General features: G+C 37.4%; 1 protein-coding gene across 1 annotated transcript; it reads right to left on the reverse strand.

Annotated features, from left to right (window-relative positions):
• Positions 1 to 258: 258 nt before the first annotated feature.
• Positions 259 to 18,962, reverse strand: LOC114190693 (protein SPIRRIG). The gene is made up of 19 exons (XM_028079675.1): positions 18,265 to 18,962; positions 17,051 to 17,120; positions 16,859 to 16,944; positions 15,809 to 15,944; positions 15,667 to 15,723; positions 15,213 to 15,392; positions 14,768 to 14,959; positions 14,568 to 14,633; positions 13,322 to 13,436; positions 12,004 to 13,172; positions 11,109 to 11,808; positions 10,936 to 11,038; positions 9,727 to 10,838; positions 7,978 to 9,628; positions 4,762 to 7,815; positions 3,743 to 4,051; positions 3,075 to 3,381; positions 2,826 to 2,972; positions 259 to 2,045 (listed from the first exon to the last, which is right to left on the reverse strand). Exons 1-19 carry the CDS (start codon positions 18,447 to 18,449, stop codon positions 867 to 869), a joined length of 10,818 nt encoding a protein of 3,605 aa, XP_027935476.1. The 5' UTR covers positions 18,450 to 18,962; the 3' UTR covers positions 259 to 866.
• Between the last annotated feature and the right edge of the window lie 345 nt (positions 18,963 to 19,307).

The following is a 19,307-nucleotide window of genomic DNA, read 5'->3' on the forward strand; positions in this document are numbered from 1 at the left end:
TCATCAATTCATCGATAACAGCTTCAATTGTTTCAAACCATTTTAAATCATTTGTATTTCTAGCTTCCATAAGCTCCAAGATCCTTTTGACATTAGTAAAGAGAGTTCCTTTCGTGCATGTATTGTCACCTGTGAAAGCACTAATTTATAATGTTTATATATATAAGCATAAGAACAAAATTGTTCAAGAGCCAATTTTATGAAAAGTGAGTCAACAAGCAAATAATTAAATGGGAGGAATATTCAGAAAAAAAAAAATGTACAAATGAAAGGCAATGACCTTAGTTTCCTCGTTTTCTTTCAGGGGCTCAATAAAAGAAATCCCCAATGATGATATCATGGAAAAAGAATTCCTGAGAAAGGATTGCACACAACCCACAATCACACCCTCAAATTGGGCCTATAATTGCAATCACAATTCATTTCTCGACTAGCCGTTTACTATACAACTTAATTACACACTAGAATCACATATTTACATAAAAGAAAAAAGCGTAGACCTCTCTGGCAAAATCAAAAATATTCTCCGCCAGTCATCCAAAATACAAGACCGCGGGCAACATTTGCTTTCTCCTCTTCCACCTACAATCCATCTTTCTTCACAGATGCATCACCCACCAAGTGAATACATTGTACTCTTACACGAATTATGTTCTAGCTCTCTATACCCTGTGTTCTTATCTTTTTCCTTTTACAACCTTGTTAGCTCTTTCAATCTGGCCAGCATTGTTTTGCAATTCTCTCAAATTATGAACACGAATCCATCTTTCCACAATTGAGATCCACTAAGAAGCCAACGTTAGGATTCAACAATTAAAGGCTGGCCAAAAGCTGAAGTCGGCAGAACGAACCACCATTTACCAGTTTCACCCCCGATTTAATGAACCTCGTAGACTGTCTTCAGGCAACGTCCAGGAAAGCAAATGACCACCTGAATCCCCGCTCAATAACTGTTTTAGGTCAGTCGTGAGATGGAGGGCTGTAACAGGATGCTTATGGAACTTTAGTACTTTGCGCAAAATCAACTTGTATTCCGGTTCTTTTCCACCAAGATTTAACACTCCCGCCCCTCCAAAACCTGATTTGCTAAGGGAGCTATCTGGGTTGGAGCAGTGAACCATCTGCCACACCTTCACAGCTCCACTCTGATGACCTGTAGCATACCACTTTGTGTCCAACCAATCAGAAAATGTACTGCTTGTCACAGAAAGAATAGAATCAGATGGCAGTTGTGAAGTTTTTATCAGTGCCAGGCAATCCCCATTTATACTCCAAACAGCCAGAAGAATACCAGCTGCTGTGACAATCTCTCCAGTCAAGTCATTCACAAAGATTGCTGAAATTGGTGCTGGAAATTCTGGGAGCTGCCGTACAAATGACATGGAGCTTAGATCCCATATAATAACTGTGCAATCATCTGATCCGCTCACAATAAGCATGTAAGGCTGGCTAACTTGGAGGCATGTAATTTTGGCTGTGTGACCACAAAGTGCCTTCTCCAACTTCAAGCGTCGAAGTGAACGGGACCCAAACTTGCTCACTCTCCATACGTTAACCAGTCCGTCATCAGCACCAGTAACCAGAATTTGACCATCATGACTAGCACTAACACACTGAATTTGATTACCTCCATGTAAATTTTCATGTGTTGAAAGAAGCTTATCTTGTTCATAGCTCATAAATCTCAAGCTACGATCAGGAAAACCCCAAGCAACATATTTGGTATATGTTCTTGGTTTAAGTACATTATTGGTTCCAGCTATAAGAATTTTATCATGAAGAGTGACGATTTGTGTGATAGGGGAAGAGCTTTTGCGAATCTCATGTGCACCAAGATGACCGGAATATTTAAGGGGATGGGGAAGAAGTTTTCTGTCAGTACGTCTTTTCACATGGGGCTTGAGGAACAATTGTTTAGGGGTCTGCCCAAAATGGTTAATTTGGGCTAAAATGGATGCTTTCATGGCGGGATCTGTAACAGAGTCTATGTCCACACTTCCTTCATATGTATAATGATAGAACACATTAACTGCTTCCTCGGCAGCCTGCCATAGTAAAAACAAATTATATTATGTCTCTATAGCACATTTATTGAGAACATTTTTATTGACCCAATCATCAAGAGATGTCAGGTCTCAGTTTAACCATTGTAAATCTACGTCAAAAGGCACATAATGAAATTTCCAAAAGTTTTGGAGAAGGATAGTAATCTATTAAAAAGTAATAAAAACATTGGTGATCACAATAAAATCCTTGCTATCAAATCAAGTGTAAATGCATAATATTGCACAAATTAAATGCCGGTAATTAAGGTAACTCCATCTAATAGAGGCAAATAGGACTTGGAATTATACAGAAAGTAGTGAAGTGCTAGAAATAAAAGCATTGTTTTCCCATACATTTCATAACGAAACAAAATATAAGACATCTTTCGGGAGTCCATAATGGGCATGCCCTAAAACTACTCAGATGATACTGTCATTTATTACTTTTCTTGTACGGTAGTAGTCAGATAGTTTAGAAGGTCTTTCACAGCTGACTTCTCTAACTAACCTAGAGTTTGAGTTTGATAACAGCTTTTACAAGCTGTTGATTATATTCTTAGTAATATATAAACCTATTGTAACTCAGAAACACTTGAGCAATGAATTCATTTTTCACCGAACAGAGAAACTTCTCTTAAACTTTAATACATGTGAACGATTAAAGAAACTGACATTAGATTGTAGAACTAAGCCTTTAACAATGTAATAACACAATTTAAAAATTACAAGAACAAACATTAGTCATAGAGGATATACGGCAAAACAAGACACGACACCCACCTTCCCTCTTTGCTTATATCCAAAAATGAGGTCCATCCAGTGATGCAAATTTTCTGAGACATAATCCGATTCAAGAGCTTCCCTATGCTTACTGATGAATTCTCGAGTGCTACCTTTGGCCCATGGAGGAAGGATAACATCCCCAACCTGAAAAAACACCATAATAATTAAATTTACTAGTCAGTTCACTTGCATTTTTTATTCTTGGAGAATTTAGAAATAGCAAAGTATATATTCATAATACTAAACCTTCTCGCCAGACTGCTTCTCTCCCAAGTCAAGATTGAACCGATTCTCCAAGAACTCAGGCATGTAGAAAAATTCTGGAATCAATTCCTTCACATCAGATGTGTTTCCCTTCCCAGCAGCACTTAGCCAAGTGTCCCTTATGCTATTGAAAAGGCGATCAGCATGGTCAAACTGACCACCCTGAAGTTTTTGATTCTCTGTACTAAATGGTGGCAAGCGGAGAAGATAGAATAGGACAATTCCAGCACTAGAATAATGAGATCCATAGTGAAATTTTGGGACCTCCGGATCATCCCAGCTCTCGTATCTAAAAAAACAGTGATGAAGCTAATGGGCGTCAGAAGGAGAAAAAACTGATCTCTGTGATCATGTTCCACGGTCACAATTATCTTTGTACAATTTAATTATTATTATAATATCTTACTTTAGGGGTAAGTCTATCAACTATAAACAAATTTCTTGCAAAAACAAATAATGTCTTGCATATCCTTCCTGGTATTATAGTTCTAGAGTAAGCCCTATATTTCTAGTTCTTTTTCCGCGTGCTCTTGAAATCCCATAAAATATTTAGCAAAAATCCTCAGGCAATGGATGACTACAACACAACATACATAATCAAAGAAAATTTGCACATACGACAAAATCATAGATCACTAAAAGAGACCAACCTTTTTCTAAACTCATCTTCACCTTCGGGTGTCTGGCAACCCATTGGTTTATCAAGCCTGCGAAATGTTTTCGGATTGGACAAATCAAGATTTTCACTCTCATAATCTGCAAGTACCCATGGAAAAACTGGATATTGGGTAAGATCACTATATCCACGTCCCGCCAAGGTGTTTAGATGCATGAGGTACTGAAAATTACTAATTTCACCATTTTGCCACCTTTTAGAAAATGATTTTGCCATTATCTTGAAAAGACGGCCACCCTCGCTGCTTTCTTGTTTTGATGATCCTGAAATAGTTGTGTCCAACCTGATATACAAGCATTCAAATTACATTAAAAAATATATGAAACAGGTTAAGACATGCATCCACACACCTAAAAATGTACTATGAGGACCAAATTAGAAAACAAAAGCAAAGCTACAATATATGGTTCAATACTCCTTCCGTCTCTAGATATAAGGCATTGATAACTACTCCACACTTCTTAATAAAGTTGGCTAATTTAATAACAATAAATTTATCTTTCATTATGATATTTTTGCAAACTACCCTTAAAAAATTAATCTATGTAGGTAGATAGTAATAGTAGTGGAGTTTTATGTTTTAAAACTGAAATTTTCAATTCTCAAATCTTTGAGAAAGAAACAATTCATAGCATTTATTATTTATTAACTAAAATAATCAAGGGTATTTTGGTCAAAAAAAAAATAATGCAATGGACAATTCTAGAAGAGTCTTATAAAAAGGGGATTCAGCAAATTTCAAAACAATGTCTTATAATTATGGACAAAGAGTATTAGACAACTTAAAAGAAAAGCACCAGAATGATGGCATATTTTAAATCCTTGGTTTTTTTTATACTACAAACTCATCAATATCATAGCATAAATGCTACGATAAAAAAACTAGTAATAATTTCCAAAGATACGCTACTTGCAATTTGCTAATACGTTATGAAAAACATATAAAAGATCCCGTACCAAGCAGATTATTAAAGACAAGGACATAATTCTTACATGCTATTCCGAGGAAGATTTAAGGCAACTAGATTTTTAAAAACTTCTTCTCTCTCTTTTTTGTGGAAAACCAAGAGATCATTACAACCATCCATGCTAAATATTTCAATAGCAACAGGACGAAGTTGGTAATCACGTTTCAAAATCTCATGAACACTGTCAAACTTCCACATGCGCCAAGGATGAGGTAAGTTTCCACCGGTATGTACTTTCTCCTTACCCCATGCACCACCACTATACGCCCATGCTCTTCCCCCAACCAATGATTTAACTGGTGTGTTCCATGACGAAGTTGATTTGGATTGAAAATCCGCACTGCCAGTAACATCTTTCTTGACACCCAAAGCCTGATCAATAACTGAGAGCTCATCTTCATATTCCTTCTCACAAAAGCAACCAGAATCATCAATATAAAAGTTTTCAATCACATACAAACAGAATTCACCTATCAGGAAAATGCCATCATGTTTGTCAAGACCCATAACCCGTTCACAGTTGTATTTAAATCGGATTTTCTCAAAAGGTTCCAAAAAAGGTCTGATCAAGTATTCACCATTGTCGTGCAGTTCTTTATCAGATTTATCATCGACAATCTTAACATCATCAATTCTCATTGAAGAGGATTGCCTTGGAGAACCCATCTCAGATCTTCCGTGTGTGCTTCCTTCAATTGGGACAGATATTGCACTAGATTTAGCACCATGCTCAAGTGCAGAATGGAGGCTTGCTTCATTTATGCTGCTTGCTTTGTCATCATTCCACTCATTCTTACCATAAACACCATCTTTGACACTATCTAACTTATCAAAGAAAGGCTCATCAAACTGCTCACTGTCAGAACCATTCTGCTTGCTATCATCAGTCAGAAGTTGAAAATAAGGTTTTGAGTCTGATGCATCAGGACCATTTTCAATTTTTCCTCTAGAAAATTCTGCTTTCTCTAACTCAAACTGTCCCTCAAGAATATTCTGTATGGTATCAATTTTCAGTTTGCAGCATTCAAGTTTTTTCCTCATTCGATATGGACCTTCAATGGGACAAAGCTGCCATTCTGGCTCTTCTGTGAAAAAGGATTTACTTAATGGGAAAATACCACGTTCATGCACAAGTTGCTGTAGATGGCACTGCCACTCACTCTCTGCATGTAGAATCCATCCATACTTATCTTGCCTAACAACTCTCAACTCAGTGGACATTGCATCACGAACTAAATCCAGTGCATATCTTCTCTCATTTACCTGCTCCCAGTGCCTTAAATCCAATTTTGCAGCTTCTCGAGACTTCCTTGCCATTTCTTTCTTACGACGTCCTTCCATGCCTTTGATTCTCACTCCTGGAAACTTTGCTGATCCTGCAATATACTGCACCCACATAATTCCAGCACACTGCTCTAATACCTTATTTACAACCTGTTCAATATTTTGATACCACTCAAAAAACTCAGATAAACTTCTAGTCAATAATTTATCAAAACCACCATGGAGAACATCAAGTTGCTGCCCTTGATTAGGTCTAGAAACAAGCAAGTCTTCTAACGCGGCTCTCCTATGTACCAGAAGATACTTGAACACATCAATGGAAATATTTTGTACAATTTGTCTTTTATCACGAAGAAGAGATATCAGATTCACACATAAACAGCAATTAAGATCTGTATCAGTGTTGCTGGGACAGAATATAATTCTTCTATGAGCATCCAATAATTGTAAGACTGTACTAATGTCAATTCCTGATTCATCTTGAGAGGAAGTAGAGAACAATCTCTTTTTTGGTTCATTAAGCAAACCCAACCGCAGAAGAAGATCATCTTCCCCTATATTGACTAAGAATGATGGGAGAAAGCAATATAATATCATTCGATTAGTGTTCTTAAGAATTGAATGGATATAAGCCTCTAATTGCTTACTTCCTCTTGATATTGATAAGAGCCTCTTTCCACTAGGAGCAGCTTCTTCAATTCTACCATCTTTGTTTGCCAATTGCAGCATTGATAATAAGAACTCAAGAGTTTTCAGTACCGCTGAAGGCTGAGGGAAAGCACCCATGTATACCCGGTCCACAATCATTGAGCACAAAGCATCCAAATTTGAGGACCAGCGAATCTTATCCAATTTTTTCTCATCTTCTTCATCATCACGTAACAGTCGCCTTTCAAGGAAGTTTATAAACCTACTAAGGCATAGACCTTGGAAAACTAACACAGACTCACCATCAACATGTAAATGAACACTTTCCAGGATGCTCTCTATGAGCTGCGATGCTTTGATCTGTTCCGTCACAAAATCAGAAAGCACTTCTGCTATGAAATCCAACACAGCAGTAGCTCCAGCAGAACATGGACCACCGCCATATCCAGAATCATCTGTGTCCAAAAGCAGCCTTGAGGTAATAACAAAGTGAGCATTCACAGATGTCCCTTGAGAACTAGACTTTTGATTTGGAGATAAATCAAACTCCGTAGCAGACATGGCAGAGTCAAAAGAAGGAGTGGCAGTCAAGGGAGACTTAGCTTCATTATGGCTTCCACTTCCCAGCCAAGATGTCAATGCAACAACTGGTGCTGAAGAAGGTGTATGGGGAACTTTTGAACTGGACTTTTCCGATAATACGGGAGAATCCAGCGCAGCAAAGGAGACCGAACTCTGGGAATCTGGTGGTTGGAGTATGTCCAAATTTCCCTTCATGCTGTGAAAGCTGAATTCGTGGGCACTGGAAGCAACAGAACCTTGATCAGCATTGTCAGCATCCAAGCTCTGAACAGTTTGTATGTCTTCACGGACAGATTTATTTGACTCCAGCTCAGAGACAGTAATATTATTCGGTGATTTCTCACCAGCCATAGAGTTTGGTGGTGCAGTCATATCATCAGAACTTGAACTTACCAGTCCTTGAGGAAAACTTCCAAGACTGATGGAGGTTTTCATAGACTGGTCCTGATCCAGAGGCAAACTAGAAAATGTATTTTGGGAACTGCATGTATCATCACCGTCATTTAATGTTTTCTCTTCTGTCACTGCCGACAGTTCTTTGGCCATTTTAACAGCATGTGCAGCCCTGCAAAAGCAAAAAGGTTTAGTTCAACAACAAGGACTTAATTCAATTAAGATGATCATCAGGTTAAGTAGTCAACATATGATTAAAGAGGAAACAAAAGAATTAGAGAATACAAATAAATTCTATAAAAATAAAGGATATAGAGGTCATCTCATAACAAACCTCACACAAGAAAAATACAGATCTATGCAGCTTTCAAGAAATTCTGCACGTCTACAAACAGCAGTAAAGGGGGGACACATTTTAGCCAGATCAACCATAAATCTTAGAACGGCAGTTGCAGCAGCAGGGGCTGATGCCTCTCCACCCATAAGGCGAGCAGCATATGTCTTGTGCATCAGAGCTTCCCCCTGAAGCTCACCAGCCATGTCTGAATTTCCCTCTACAAGTTCAGCCACAAGGCTTGCACCAACCTGGGAAAGATTACCAGTTTGGTGGGCAAGCATTGCTTGCATGCTTACTCTATCAAAAGTTGTTTTTGCCATGGCAATTACAGAATCCAACAACTCTATAAACTTCAGTTCTGTTAAACTTCCATCATTTGGCATAAGGGCATGAAAGTCCAGCATTCGGACCTCTGGTAACCTTGGGTAAACTGGTTTGCCAAATATCAAACAAAATAAAATATAGTAGATGTCTGGGGAATCATAGAAACTGGGAAGCACCCGAACTAAACCTTGATAACCTCCACCTGTGCGAAATTTAATTGCAAATGTTGGAGAGGAAGTAAGACACACACCAAGTAGAGTCATGACCCATCTCATACTAGTGGGATGAACTGCTTCATCAAGAAAATACGTAATTAACTTAGAGGAAACAAGTTTATGCCACAGCTCAAGCAACTCTTCTGATCTAATAGTGACTTGTAGATCAATAAACATCTCTAGTAACATATTTCTGACAATTACATGTTTACCCATTGATTCTCTCATTATTGGACGCTGTGAAACCAACCCTGGGGGATCAAATGTCATTATCACAAATTTAACCACATTTTCAAGCTCAGAAGATAGAAAGCCATCCTCCAAAATGACCCCAAGCAGTACAACCAATTTTTCAAGGACGGGAACTTCAACATCACCCCTTTGCAATGTCACTAGTAAATGTTGAACAAGGTTAATTCGCCGCAAAATTGTAAGATTGTGATTTCTGTACCAATGCATGGACACTAAATTTTCAAGAAATCCAAGTAATGCAATTTGGATTGAAACTGAGGCAGTTACCCACAATGTCCAATCTAATAAAACATGTTCAACCATGTCTGCATTTGACAAGACAATGCAATTTGAAGTTTCAGCAGCAACATCAGTATTTTCAAGCTCTGAAATGTGACTGAATGAATCTTTTTGTGCAGAAAAATCATCCATGTCCCCAGGAGATCCAACTGAAGAATTCTCATCCGGAAACTTTGACAAAAAATTATCCTCAAGACCAGTTTCCAGCAGAGATGAAGAAGGAGACAGAGTAGTCTGAATAGTCTCCAACTTTTTTGGTTCAGAAAAAGAAGCTTCACATGCAGCAATTTGAAAGAAGATCTCAAGAGATTGCATGTCAAACAATGACATTTTACGACGCAGAAAAAGGGCAAGTAGATGGTAGCCCCTATAAGTTTGCATGTCCTTAAGATTCTGAGGATTTTGATGAAGTGCACATGCAAGGAGAGTTAGTGCCATATGCAGCATATCCCTAGTTTCTGCTGCTTCAACAAGAGCAAGAACAAGTTCCATCCCACCAATAGGGCAGATTGTCTCTCCAATCACACCTTGCTTACAGATATAACTATCTCCACCGAGACGTCCAAAACGTGGAATACCTGCAATCCCCAAAATTAAAATAAAACTGAGATTGAAGAAAGAAATCAAACAAGAGAAAGAAACATAATTTCTAACTTTTCTAAATTTATTTACACACCTCCAATTGGAGAGGCAGCAGCAGACATGGGATCTACCAGATTAAGCATTGAAAAGCTACCCGATGATCGAATGAATTCCGTGGTAGTTCCATCAAATGCAAAAATGAGTTTCTTTCCAGAAAGCTGTAAAGAAAGGTTTCCAAGTCTCTCCAAATCCCAGACAATTCCACTCCCATCTGCTTTTAAGTCTCCCTGCTTGCTTGTAGAATCCAGTCTCTGACCATTAGCAGCCAAAGTCAAATCAGTATCTAAAGAATCTAATATGGCCATACTACCACCACCACAGGCCTGATTAGGTACAAATTGTAGAAGATCTGTGTCCTGGAATAGTCCCCTGTATCCTCTACCAAGTATGTACATAAAACAAATACATCCTGGGGTAAGCACTTCCTCAAAAAGATAGCAAGAGCGCAGTTTCCATGTCAAGTCACTGACTCTAGCATTTCCAACTGATGTCCCAATAGTGACCTGCAATTGTTTACCAGGTGGAGATGGTGAATATCCTAATTTCCCAGTGTGTCTTAACTTTCCATTCAGATAAACATATGCAAAACTAGCTTGAAACAGCCCAGCAAGAGCATTTGGTTTGCTGTGAATGACTGCAAGGTGATGCCACCTTCCCTCTTCAAGTTCCAAACCAGAAAATGATAAGAAAGAAGAGTTGCTGGTTGCAAGGGTAAGAACACCATCCTCCTGGAGATATAATTCTGCATAGGTTGCAGTATCATTGTTAGTAGCACCAACAGAAAAAATTCTTAAGATATGTCGCTCATGCAATCCACTTGAACCAGAGCGCTTCTTGGAAGAGGCAGATTTTGAAATGTCAGTGTCTTTTGATTGTGATTTTAAAAAATTACGAAACTGGAACCAACAAACAAATGAATATCCAGCAGCTGGAGGCCATGATCTTTCACCCAAGGAAACATGAATGGCAGCGTGCCCAATCTTGCTCATATCCATCTCCACAAATGGTGCCAGGGAAATATTTTCTGAGGCCATGTCTTCCATCAGAATTAACTTTTCCATCATTTCAACAATAAAATGACCTGAATTTTTCATCCTCATTTGCAGAACATATCTAATGAGCATACGAAGTTCAGATGCAGATAGCCTAATCAAAAGAAACATGTTTTTATTCAAATATAAGTACAGTAGTAGATTAAAATGCCATAATTTTAGCACAACGGCAGTAAGCATACTCTCCGTACCTGTAAGAACCAAGGACTTCCACAATTTTCAATGCATAAGTGAGCAAAGAAGACGAACCCGAAAGAAAAGGTTGGACTGTGTCCAGCAAAAGTTCCACACAGCCTAAAATATAACCAAAATATCAAGTGAGCATTAAAGAATAACAAATAACAACAAACAATATAGTACACACCTGAAGACGTGAGGCTTTCCTGATTGAAGGGACCAGCATGGGCCAAATTTTCAATCAGGTCTAAGAGTTTTAACTGCACCATAGGAGTAAGCAGCAATAATGAACGAATCAGAACTCTAACAGCACTAGCATTGTATACCCGCTCTTTCTCAGGATTAATTGGGCCTGATGGAGTCAATAAAAGATTATGAGACGACTCATTCTCAATTGCATTTGATTTTGTTAAACCCTCTGATGCTAAGAAAGGAGGAATAACAATTTCTAGGGCGAGTTCCAACATCAACTGGATGACTTGTTTTTCATGTTCCACGCACAATAAGCCAGACTCACTAAGAAGATCAAAGAAAGTTTGTGATGATATAGTTGTGTGCAACTTCATTCTATTAACAGCATTGTCAGATACTCCAGCAGTTACAACACGCAACAAATACGTAAACACCTTAATGTAAACATTCAATGAAGATGGATCTGTGTCCCCTCCATCGCTTTGGAACCCATGTAGAGTTGTGAGTAAAAGGGAAAAACCAGTGGCATCACCAAAAACCTTCTGAGCAGAATTATTAACTCCCAGGATCCGCCATAGTGCTCCCATAGTGTCACACTTTGCATCAAGGGAAAGCCGGTATTGGGATCCTAAGGCACTGGTAACCATTCCACTTTTCAAAATTTCAATCAACGTGCCTAATTCATCAGGATGAGCCTGGCAAAAGTTACAATCAGAGTCATCATGATGATTTAAAGTGAAACAACACCTAAGTAATTTTGTACGCAGATGCATCCGCACACATTCAAGAATTACTGTATTGTGATTAACAACACTTATTATGAGCCAGTAACTGCACAAATCCACTCCAAATTTAGAGAATAGAATTTATTTTAGAGAACATGAACAAACCTGAGAGGTATCTTCAATTATAAGACATGACAATATCCTAAGGACCCCTGAACGATGTACATCAGACACCAGAAAAGGTAATATCACAGTCACACCACCAGATGAGCGGAATGAAGCTTGATTAGCCTCTGCTTTCTTCAATAAAGACACCATGCAGTCCCAGGCAATAGCAATTGTACCCTCTACATCAAAAATAGGAAACTTGCCAGAACCAGATTCCATAAGCTTGGGTGAGGTAATAATGCCATCCTTATTGTCCATATGTTTCTTGAAATTGTTTGAGCTATTTTTCCTCTCCAGCTGATGTGAGTTAACAGTCTGTTGATCAGGAGCCAAAATCTTGTGTTGCTTCAGATCATCTAACATAACTTCCAAAACACCAACTTCTCGCAAAACTTTCTTGTATTGTTGGTCAAAAGATAAGAGTTTTACAAAGAAAGAAAGAATTGTCTGCTTCAGCTCTGAGGTTATTGGTTGCTGCAACAAACAGCAAAGTGAAAGTAGCTCTTGCTCGGGAACACAATTTACTACAGTCACAGCATACTCCAGAATTTTCAAGATTATCTCTTGCAAATGAGAAGGAAAACCGGCCATATTTAGTATTAAAAGTGGAACAGTTCGTAATTGCTGACACAAGCTATAGTTCTCTATGTGGCCTGAAAATAATTTAAAAAGTCTATTTAATACTTCAGCCTGCAACTTCCAGGTATTAGCTTTGAGGAGAATGTCCTGTAACATCTGGACTGCTTCAAGGTCTTTAATTTTATCATTTTCCTTCTCCCAAAGTTCATCACCAAGCCAATCAGAAGATAAGGTACGACTTTTGCTGTGACCACCACCCCTGTTCTGAGTAGATTTAGAACTCTTGCCTACATTAGCACGTGGAGACTCATTTGGTCCGGTTTGAGCTAGACTAACAAGGACATCTAACAACCTAGACAATGTGGGCGAAAGATATTGACTGGAAGACTGTTCTTGTTCATTGAAATTTTGTTCTCTACTATTTTGGGATCCATCTAAAGCAATATTTTGCTCATCAAATGTATCTGAATGAGCAGATTGAAATCCCTGATTCTTTGTCATGTTGGACAGAGTTAGAGCAAATTGAACTAGGAATTGATATCCATGGGCATTATGTATATCCTCTCGAAGTCTGACATTAGCAGCCTCTGCAGAACCAATATAACAAATCAGAAATACACAACATTTCCTTTAAAAGTTAACTATAGAAAAGTATATTTAACCACATTTTAGCCAATGATATTGTTATGCGTATATGAACATTATCCACTGCTCTTCTGATAAAATTAAAAATTACCAGATCTATATGACAACTCTACACACTTGAGTAACAAATCAACAATGCCTACTGCATATGCAGCATCTCCACAATCAGGGTCAAAATCTTTCACAGCCAATAAAAGAACTTTTATCTGCATGGAGGACAAATAATCACAGGATTAATTTCAAAAACATATAATGAATCCTACGAACAATATGGATCAACATTAGTGCAATATTCTACAAAAATGTAACTGCACCAAAGCCACATGCACTAACTTCATAATTATAAGTGAGTTAAGGCATCATCCAACAGAGTCAGGGGACACAAACTTTCAAATTTAAAACAATAAGACATGATTTTTTAAGAAGTTTATTTATTTTACTTAGATGTGACTTGAGCACACCAGAACTATCAGTTCAATCACAACAATTTCATGAACTATATGACACTTTCAGAACCATATTTTGTTTCTACAAGTTCTAAACTGGTCAGTTACATATTTCACAGCAAATGCAGAACTAAGTCAATGTAAGTAGACTGATGCCCTTGTCATTTTCTATGAATAATCAAACTGATCAAGAAACCAAATCAACTATTCAAGAACAGTATTGACTGTTACTATAAATCCAACTACTTAAATTTGTTCCTAGTTTCTCCCCCCGTTCTAAATTATTAGCACCCCTGCCTCATGTCTATAATTTTTTTTCCTCGTCCGTCCCTTAAGCTTTGCAAGGAAGAGCCTGACATGACCTTACAGATTTTTTTGCAATTGATAACAAATCTGAATTTCTACTACAAAACACATTTTTCTCAAACCCACAACATATTTTGCAATTATGTAATTAGTACAAAGCATCATGTGATATAATGTTTTGTAAAGAGTAGAACATCTGATAGCAAGACCAGTTTTGCAACAGACCAGTTTGCTCCTCATTTTACATGAGATTGCAAGAGACCAAAAGGAGATCCTTTTGTCACAATAAATCTTAAAACTAACACCAACCCACCCCTTCATCAATTACTAAAAGCAAAATAACAACAACAACAACAACAATAGTAATAATAAATAATTTAAGCTTCTACTCTTGGAAACATAACATAATGATGTATCATTGCAAACTACCCCACAGATGTTGTTGAACATTGACATATGCCATCAAAGTGATAAAAATGAACAAAAACTGCATGGTAATAATATATAAAAAAGAAATATAATATCAGTTCTGAGGCAACTTCTTTGACAATAAAAGTGTTTAGTTTTCAAAGATAGATGACATACCAAATGATGCTTGCGGATGTACTTAGCCGTGCTTCCATAGTCATTTACCAAAAGAAGACTAAGTATCTAGAATTGCAAAAACATAAGTATTCAATATTCAACCATCAGAATAACATTATCAGTTCAAACTATTCATCATATGCAATATTTACATCAATTCCAATACTAACTTGACCGCAGACAAATGTGCCACAGTTTACCTGCATAGCATGTCGGTGAAGTTGTATGCTGTGCAATGGAACAAGTCCTTCCTTATAGCGAGAGAAAACAATCAGAGATCCCTTGGCAACCATTTGAAAAAGCAGCTGAAGTGAATCATCCTCTATCAAACTCTGTGCCGCTGATGGATGGCTTGCTAGAGCTTTCATGATATGCACTACACTTCCTTCCACCTGCATAAGCAAAATAGTTTAAAATGCAAACTAAGAAAATGCACAAAAGTGATTTTACAATATCCCAACTAGTTACTCATAACCAAGTTATTTTTTATAGTTTATGCTTTCAGGCTAAGGAAATATAGAGTTTACAAAACCACAACTAGACTAAATAGGGTGAACTCTTTAAAAATAAATGGTTTGCCCTACAATCATGTGTTAAAAATAAAAATGCATATTCAAGGCAAGTAGATCATGCAGAGAACAGAACCTCAAGCCGGCGGTTTTTCCCAACTTCACCATCATAATCATTTTGTAATATGAGGTTTTCTTCATGATCGATAGCACTATTTGACCTTTGAATGGTTGCATCAGGATCGAGAAGGGCATTCAGAGCTTGAATGAGACAGCAAAATATTCCAGAGTCAAGTAGAGATTGCTTGTCAATGGGCTACAAAAAAAGTATATACATAAAAACTTCTGCTTAAAGCTCAAGAAAATCTAGGAATATACGGTTACACAAACACAACGGGTCCCAGTAACACCAACCACCAGATTACCCCACTAAGCAACAAACCTAACACAATCATCTGTATTAATTACACAAATATTTCCATCCAAGCAAACAAAAACGCAGTTGCATATTTTCCTGTAAATAAATTAACATGTATTCTATATCTCCTAATAAAAACTGACTTGCCAAAAAAACTTTCCCAGAAGCATACCCCAGAGACAAGGATTTCCACTGAAGTTAATAAATTTGCCCCTGGACTGATTCCATCCTGCATGGAAAGGAATCTCTGTAAATTTAAAAAGCAAATAGAAAAGGATGAAAAAAAAAGGTATGCAGAAATGACTAAGAGAAACCTTTGTGACTTCTGAGAAAAACTTTAAAACTTGAACAGCACTCAAAGATCTTGTTTTACTGCTGATTTTTAACTTCTCTATATCTGTCACAAATGCTCTTCCCACAACAAATGAGAATATATGGGTTTCAACTAACCTGTTTACCATCAACATTACAAAAGCCAGTTAATAAACTCCAATCATCAAGATGAATAATACATTTTAACATTTCTAAGAAGATGCAATCTATATTTTTCAAAATCTTCAGAATGAAAATGGTAAGATATAAACCAACTCCCAAGGTCATTTAATAACAATGGTATCTAGACACATATTCATGGCAGAAGTTGTTAAGACTGTGGGAAAGGGCACTTTGTTAAAACAGTTAGGATATTGATCAGTTAGTTAAGGGGCTAATGAATTAAATAAATAGGAGGATGTAAGGAGAAAGGATTAATGCTCGTTTGTATCATTTGTAAATAGAGCATTAGCTCTTTGTGAAGGGGAAACCCTTAGAGGAGAGATTGCCCTTCTATTCATTTTTCTTTTAACCCTACAATATACAAAATCTTTCTTTTCTTTCTCATTCCTAATTTGCTGGTTTGCAACAGAATGAGACAAATTTTCACCTTCAACCGAAAAACAACATCAATAGTTTTAAAATATCTTGTAATCGTCTGAACCACAAGGTGCATCCACTAGATATTTAAATTTCACTTGATCACCAAGAACACTTCCACTTTAAGCCCACTTAAGTTACAAAAAACTTAGATATCACTGTTTTCGCCCTCATCAATGACTTCATTCCAAAGCACTAGAACATAATAAATAGCTAAGCACATGAGTAGCGCTACTGCACCATAAATAACCAAAGCAAATACATGCAAAAGAATGTTGCAACTTCCAACTGACAATGCAAAGTAGGTTTAGGCTCATCATTCTACAAATCCAATAACTCTATTACTTGAGGACAAAACATTTCCTACTACCACCTAATCAAAACGATGATGCTCATAGAGATTGAGTTATGGGTAGCAGTGCAATAAAGCTAAGGAAAAAGTGTTTCATTACATTGTAACTAACTGAGCTACATTAGCATGCTGCTTCACTAATCTACAAAAGGCATCTATGCTCAAATTCAAGGCCGCTTCTTTTTCCTGCAAGGAAATGAGAAAGCATAATCAACTCCTGCCTTATCATCATCAACTACAACATGTCAAATTTGCATGAGACTGTCAAAATAAAATAAGCATTGACAAAAACCTTCTCAGAGCTGGAAGATCGAAACTCTTCCCAGAATCTCTTGAAGTCCAATTCCAGTTCATGTTTGTCCCTGATTTAAAGATATAAAAGGTCAAAATATCATCTAACATCTTAATGAGAGTGTGTCATAATAAAAAACAGTCCATGAAAATCATTTCTAACCAATCATGAAACATTAGAATTTGAAATTTGGTGCGTTAAATAAAAGTATTTTAATATACAGTACAATTAATGCACTAATTCACAGAACCATGATATAATCTAATGCAGGAAATGTGCTGAAATATGTCAATGCTGCAATGTGGCAACAAAATCATGCATCAACTAACATGCTCAATGGATGTGTGAAACTAAGAACTGACATGTTTTCATCATTTTAAACAATTAGCTAGTCTTCAGTCTTGCAATCAATAAACATGAATGTTTTGGCAGCCACAAATAACTAAATAAGCATAAAAGCAAACACACCCAAAAATTCAAACTCCCATTTCGTAATTAAGGTACCCATGATGCTGAAATGACCTATCAAGCAGTTAAGCTCCAATAACTAACAAATAAACCACATGCACCAGTACAAAACTGGAACGTTAGCAGTGAAAAAAAGTCAACAAAATGGAGCTAGTTGCAGACTCCCACAAAGGGAAATAGATTTAGTAACCATGCGGACAAGTTAAAACTTATCATAAAAAACGGCAATCAATGTGCAACAAAAAATACAACTATCACATGTAAATCCACTGCAAATTCTACAAGGAAATTGATAAGATACGGAAAACACACAATTTTGAGCACCATACTTCAAGAACCAAGCTTTTCCCTGCCCAGCACTGTCCCTTTCATATACCGAAAACTGACCTCAGGACAATCCTTAGCTCCTTACAACTTAGCATCGACAACTCACACAAACAGCACTTCAAAAAAAAAATAGCAGCAAACAGAAAGTAATAGGATCTTACAACTGCACCTAACTCTAAGCTACGCGTTAACCATAATCTATTCCATCCTTCCACAGTTGAAAAGACACAAACTACAAGCACCTCTCTCTACCTTCTATTGTATCGTTTAATCTCTGTTCACGAGCAAATCAAAGCCAATGCAACACTCAAATCATCCCACTCTAACAACAATTTTTCATTCTTCAAACTTCACCATATAACTAAGAGCAGCATAAACCCAAAAGAGAAAATTAAAAAAAAAGGTATAAATATAAGGACCTGGAAGGGGACGAAGAAAAGGATTGCGAAGCTGAAAAGACATTGTTGTCGCGGGAAGAAGAAGAGGAGGGAGGAGAAGCAGAAAGAGCAGCAGAGGATGGCGATTGAGTGAGGCCAACCTTCTCTTTGAAGTCCTTAAGCAATGTTACCCATTTCATCGTTTTCCCTTTCGATCCTCGAAACATATAAACACCTCTATCATCCGATGACCATTCACCAGATCCACCAACTACCTATTTCCCTCCGAAAAGGGAAAAAACAAAACACCATTCAAACCAATCACCCAAACCAAACAATCTGCGATTCCAGCAGCAGCAAATGCGCCCCCTCCGTGCCGATCAAAAATGGCAGCAAGATCTACCAGATTGCGATTCCCAGGTTCTGCTTTCCGATTTCTGAATTCAGTTCTTCTCCTCCTATCCTTTTCCTAATCTTTTTTTTTTTTACTTTTTTTTAACTCGCTTCGATCAATCTATTTTTTCTAACTTTTCGGAAAATGTTTGGGTTGTTCGCAGCCCTAGAAAGCAGGGGGAGGTAACGAAAGATGAACAAAATATGAGTAGTGTTGTTCGGGAAGAGAAAGAAAAATAAATGCCAGTTACTAAGTTTCTTCAAAACAGAAATATTAAAATAAAAAAATTTAAAAAATGAAAATTTTGGAAATCTTTCGGACGGCCACTCGCACCGCGTTGCATCAACAAATCACGTTTCTCTCTCTTCTTCTTTCTTCTATTGCTAATATATAATCAAGTCTATCTCTCGAGTTTGAGTTTTCGCGCACACCCCTCCACCACGTCAGCGTCAGCGTGGGGTCCACGAATGGGAAGGCTCCACGTGGAATCCCGTGATTGAAGGCCAATACGTGAAACCCTCGTCCCTCCCACTCTCTTCTTCTTCATCTTCTTCTTCCTGCGCTCTGCTATGCTTAACACCCTTCGATTCAATTTCACCTTGCCACATATCATACATGTTGTAATTAATTAATTTATTTCTTTATTTATTATTAAATCAATTTTTTTCATTTTATTTAAGTGTTTAATTGA

This window comes from Vigna unguiculata, chromosome 7 (genome assembly GCF_004118075.2).
Source record: "Vigna unguiculata cultivar IT97K-499-35 chromosome 7, ASM411807v1, whole genome shotgun sequence".
Lineage (NCBI taxonomy): Eukaryota > Viridiplantae > Streptophyta > Magnoliopsida > Fabales > Fabaceae > Vigna > Vigna unguiculata.

What these genes read in the sequence shown, in the direction of transcription:
- LOC114190693 (XM_028079675.1), bottom strand. Translation starts at nt 18,449, where the DNA reads ATGTTTCGAGGATCGAAAGGGAAAACGATGAAATGGGTAACATTGCTT. An exon ending in GGAAAAACCGCCGGCTTGAG is followed by an intron (nt 14,960 to 15,212) that starts GTTCTGTTCTCT and finishes TTGCTTATGCAG; the next exon opens with GTGGAAGGAAGTGTAGTGCA. An exon ending in GAAGATGAGTTTAGAAAAAG is followed by an intron (nt 3,382 to 3,742) that starts GTTGGTCTCTTT and finishes CTGTTTTTTTAG; the next exon opens with ATACGAGAGCTGGGATGATC.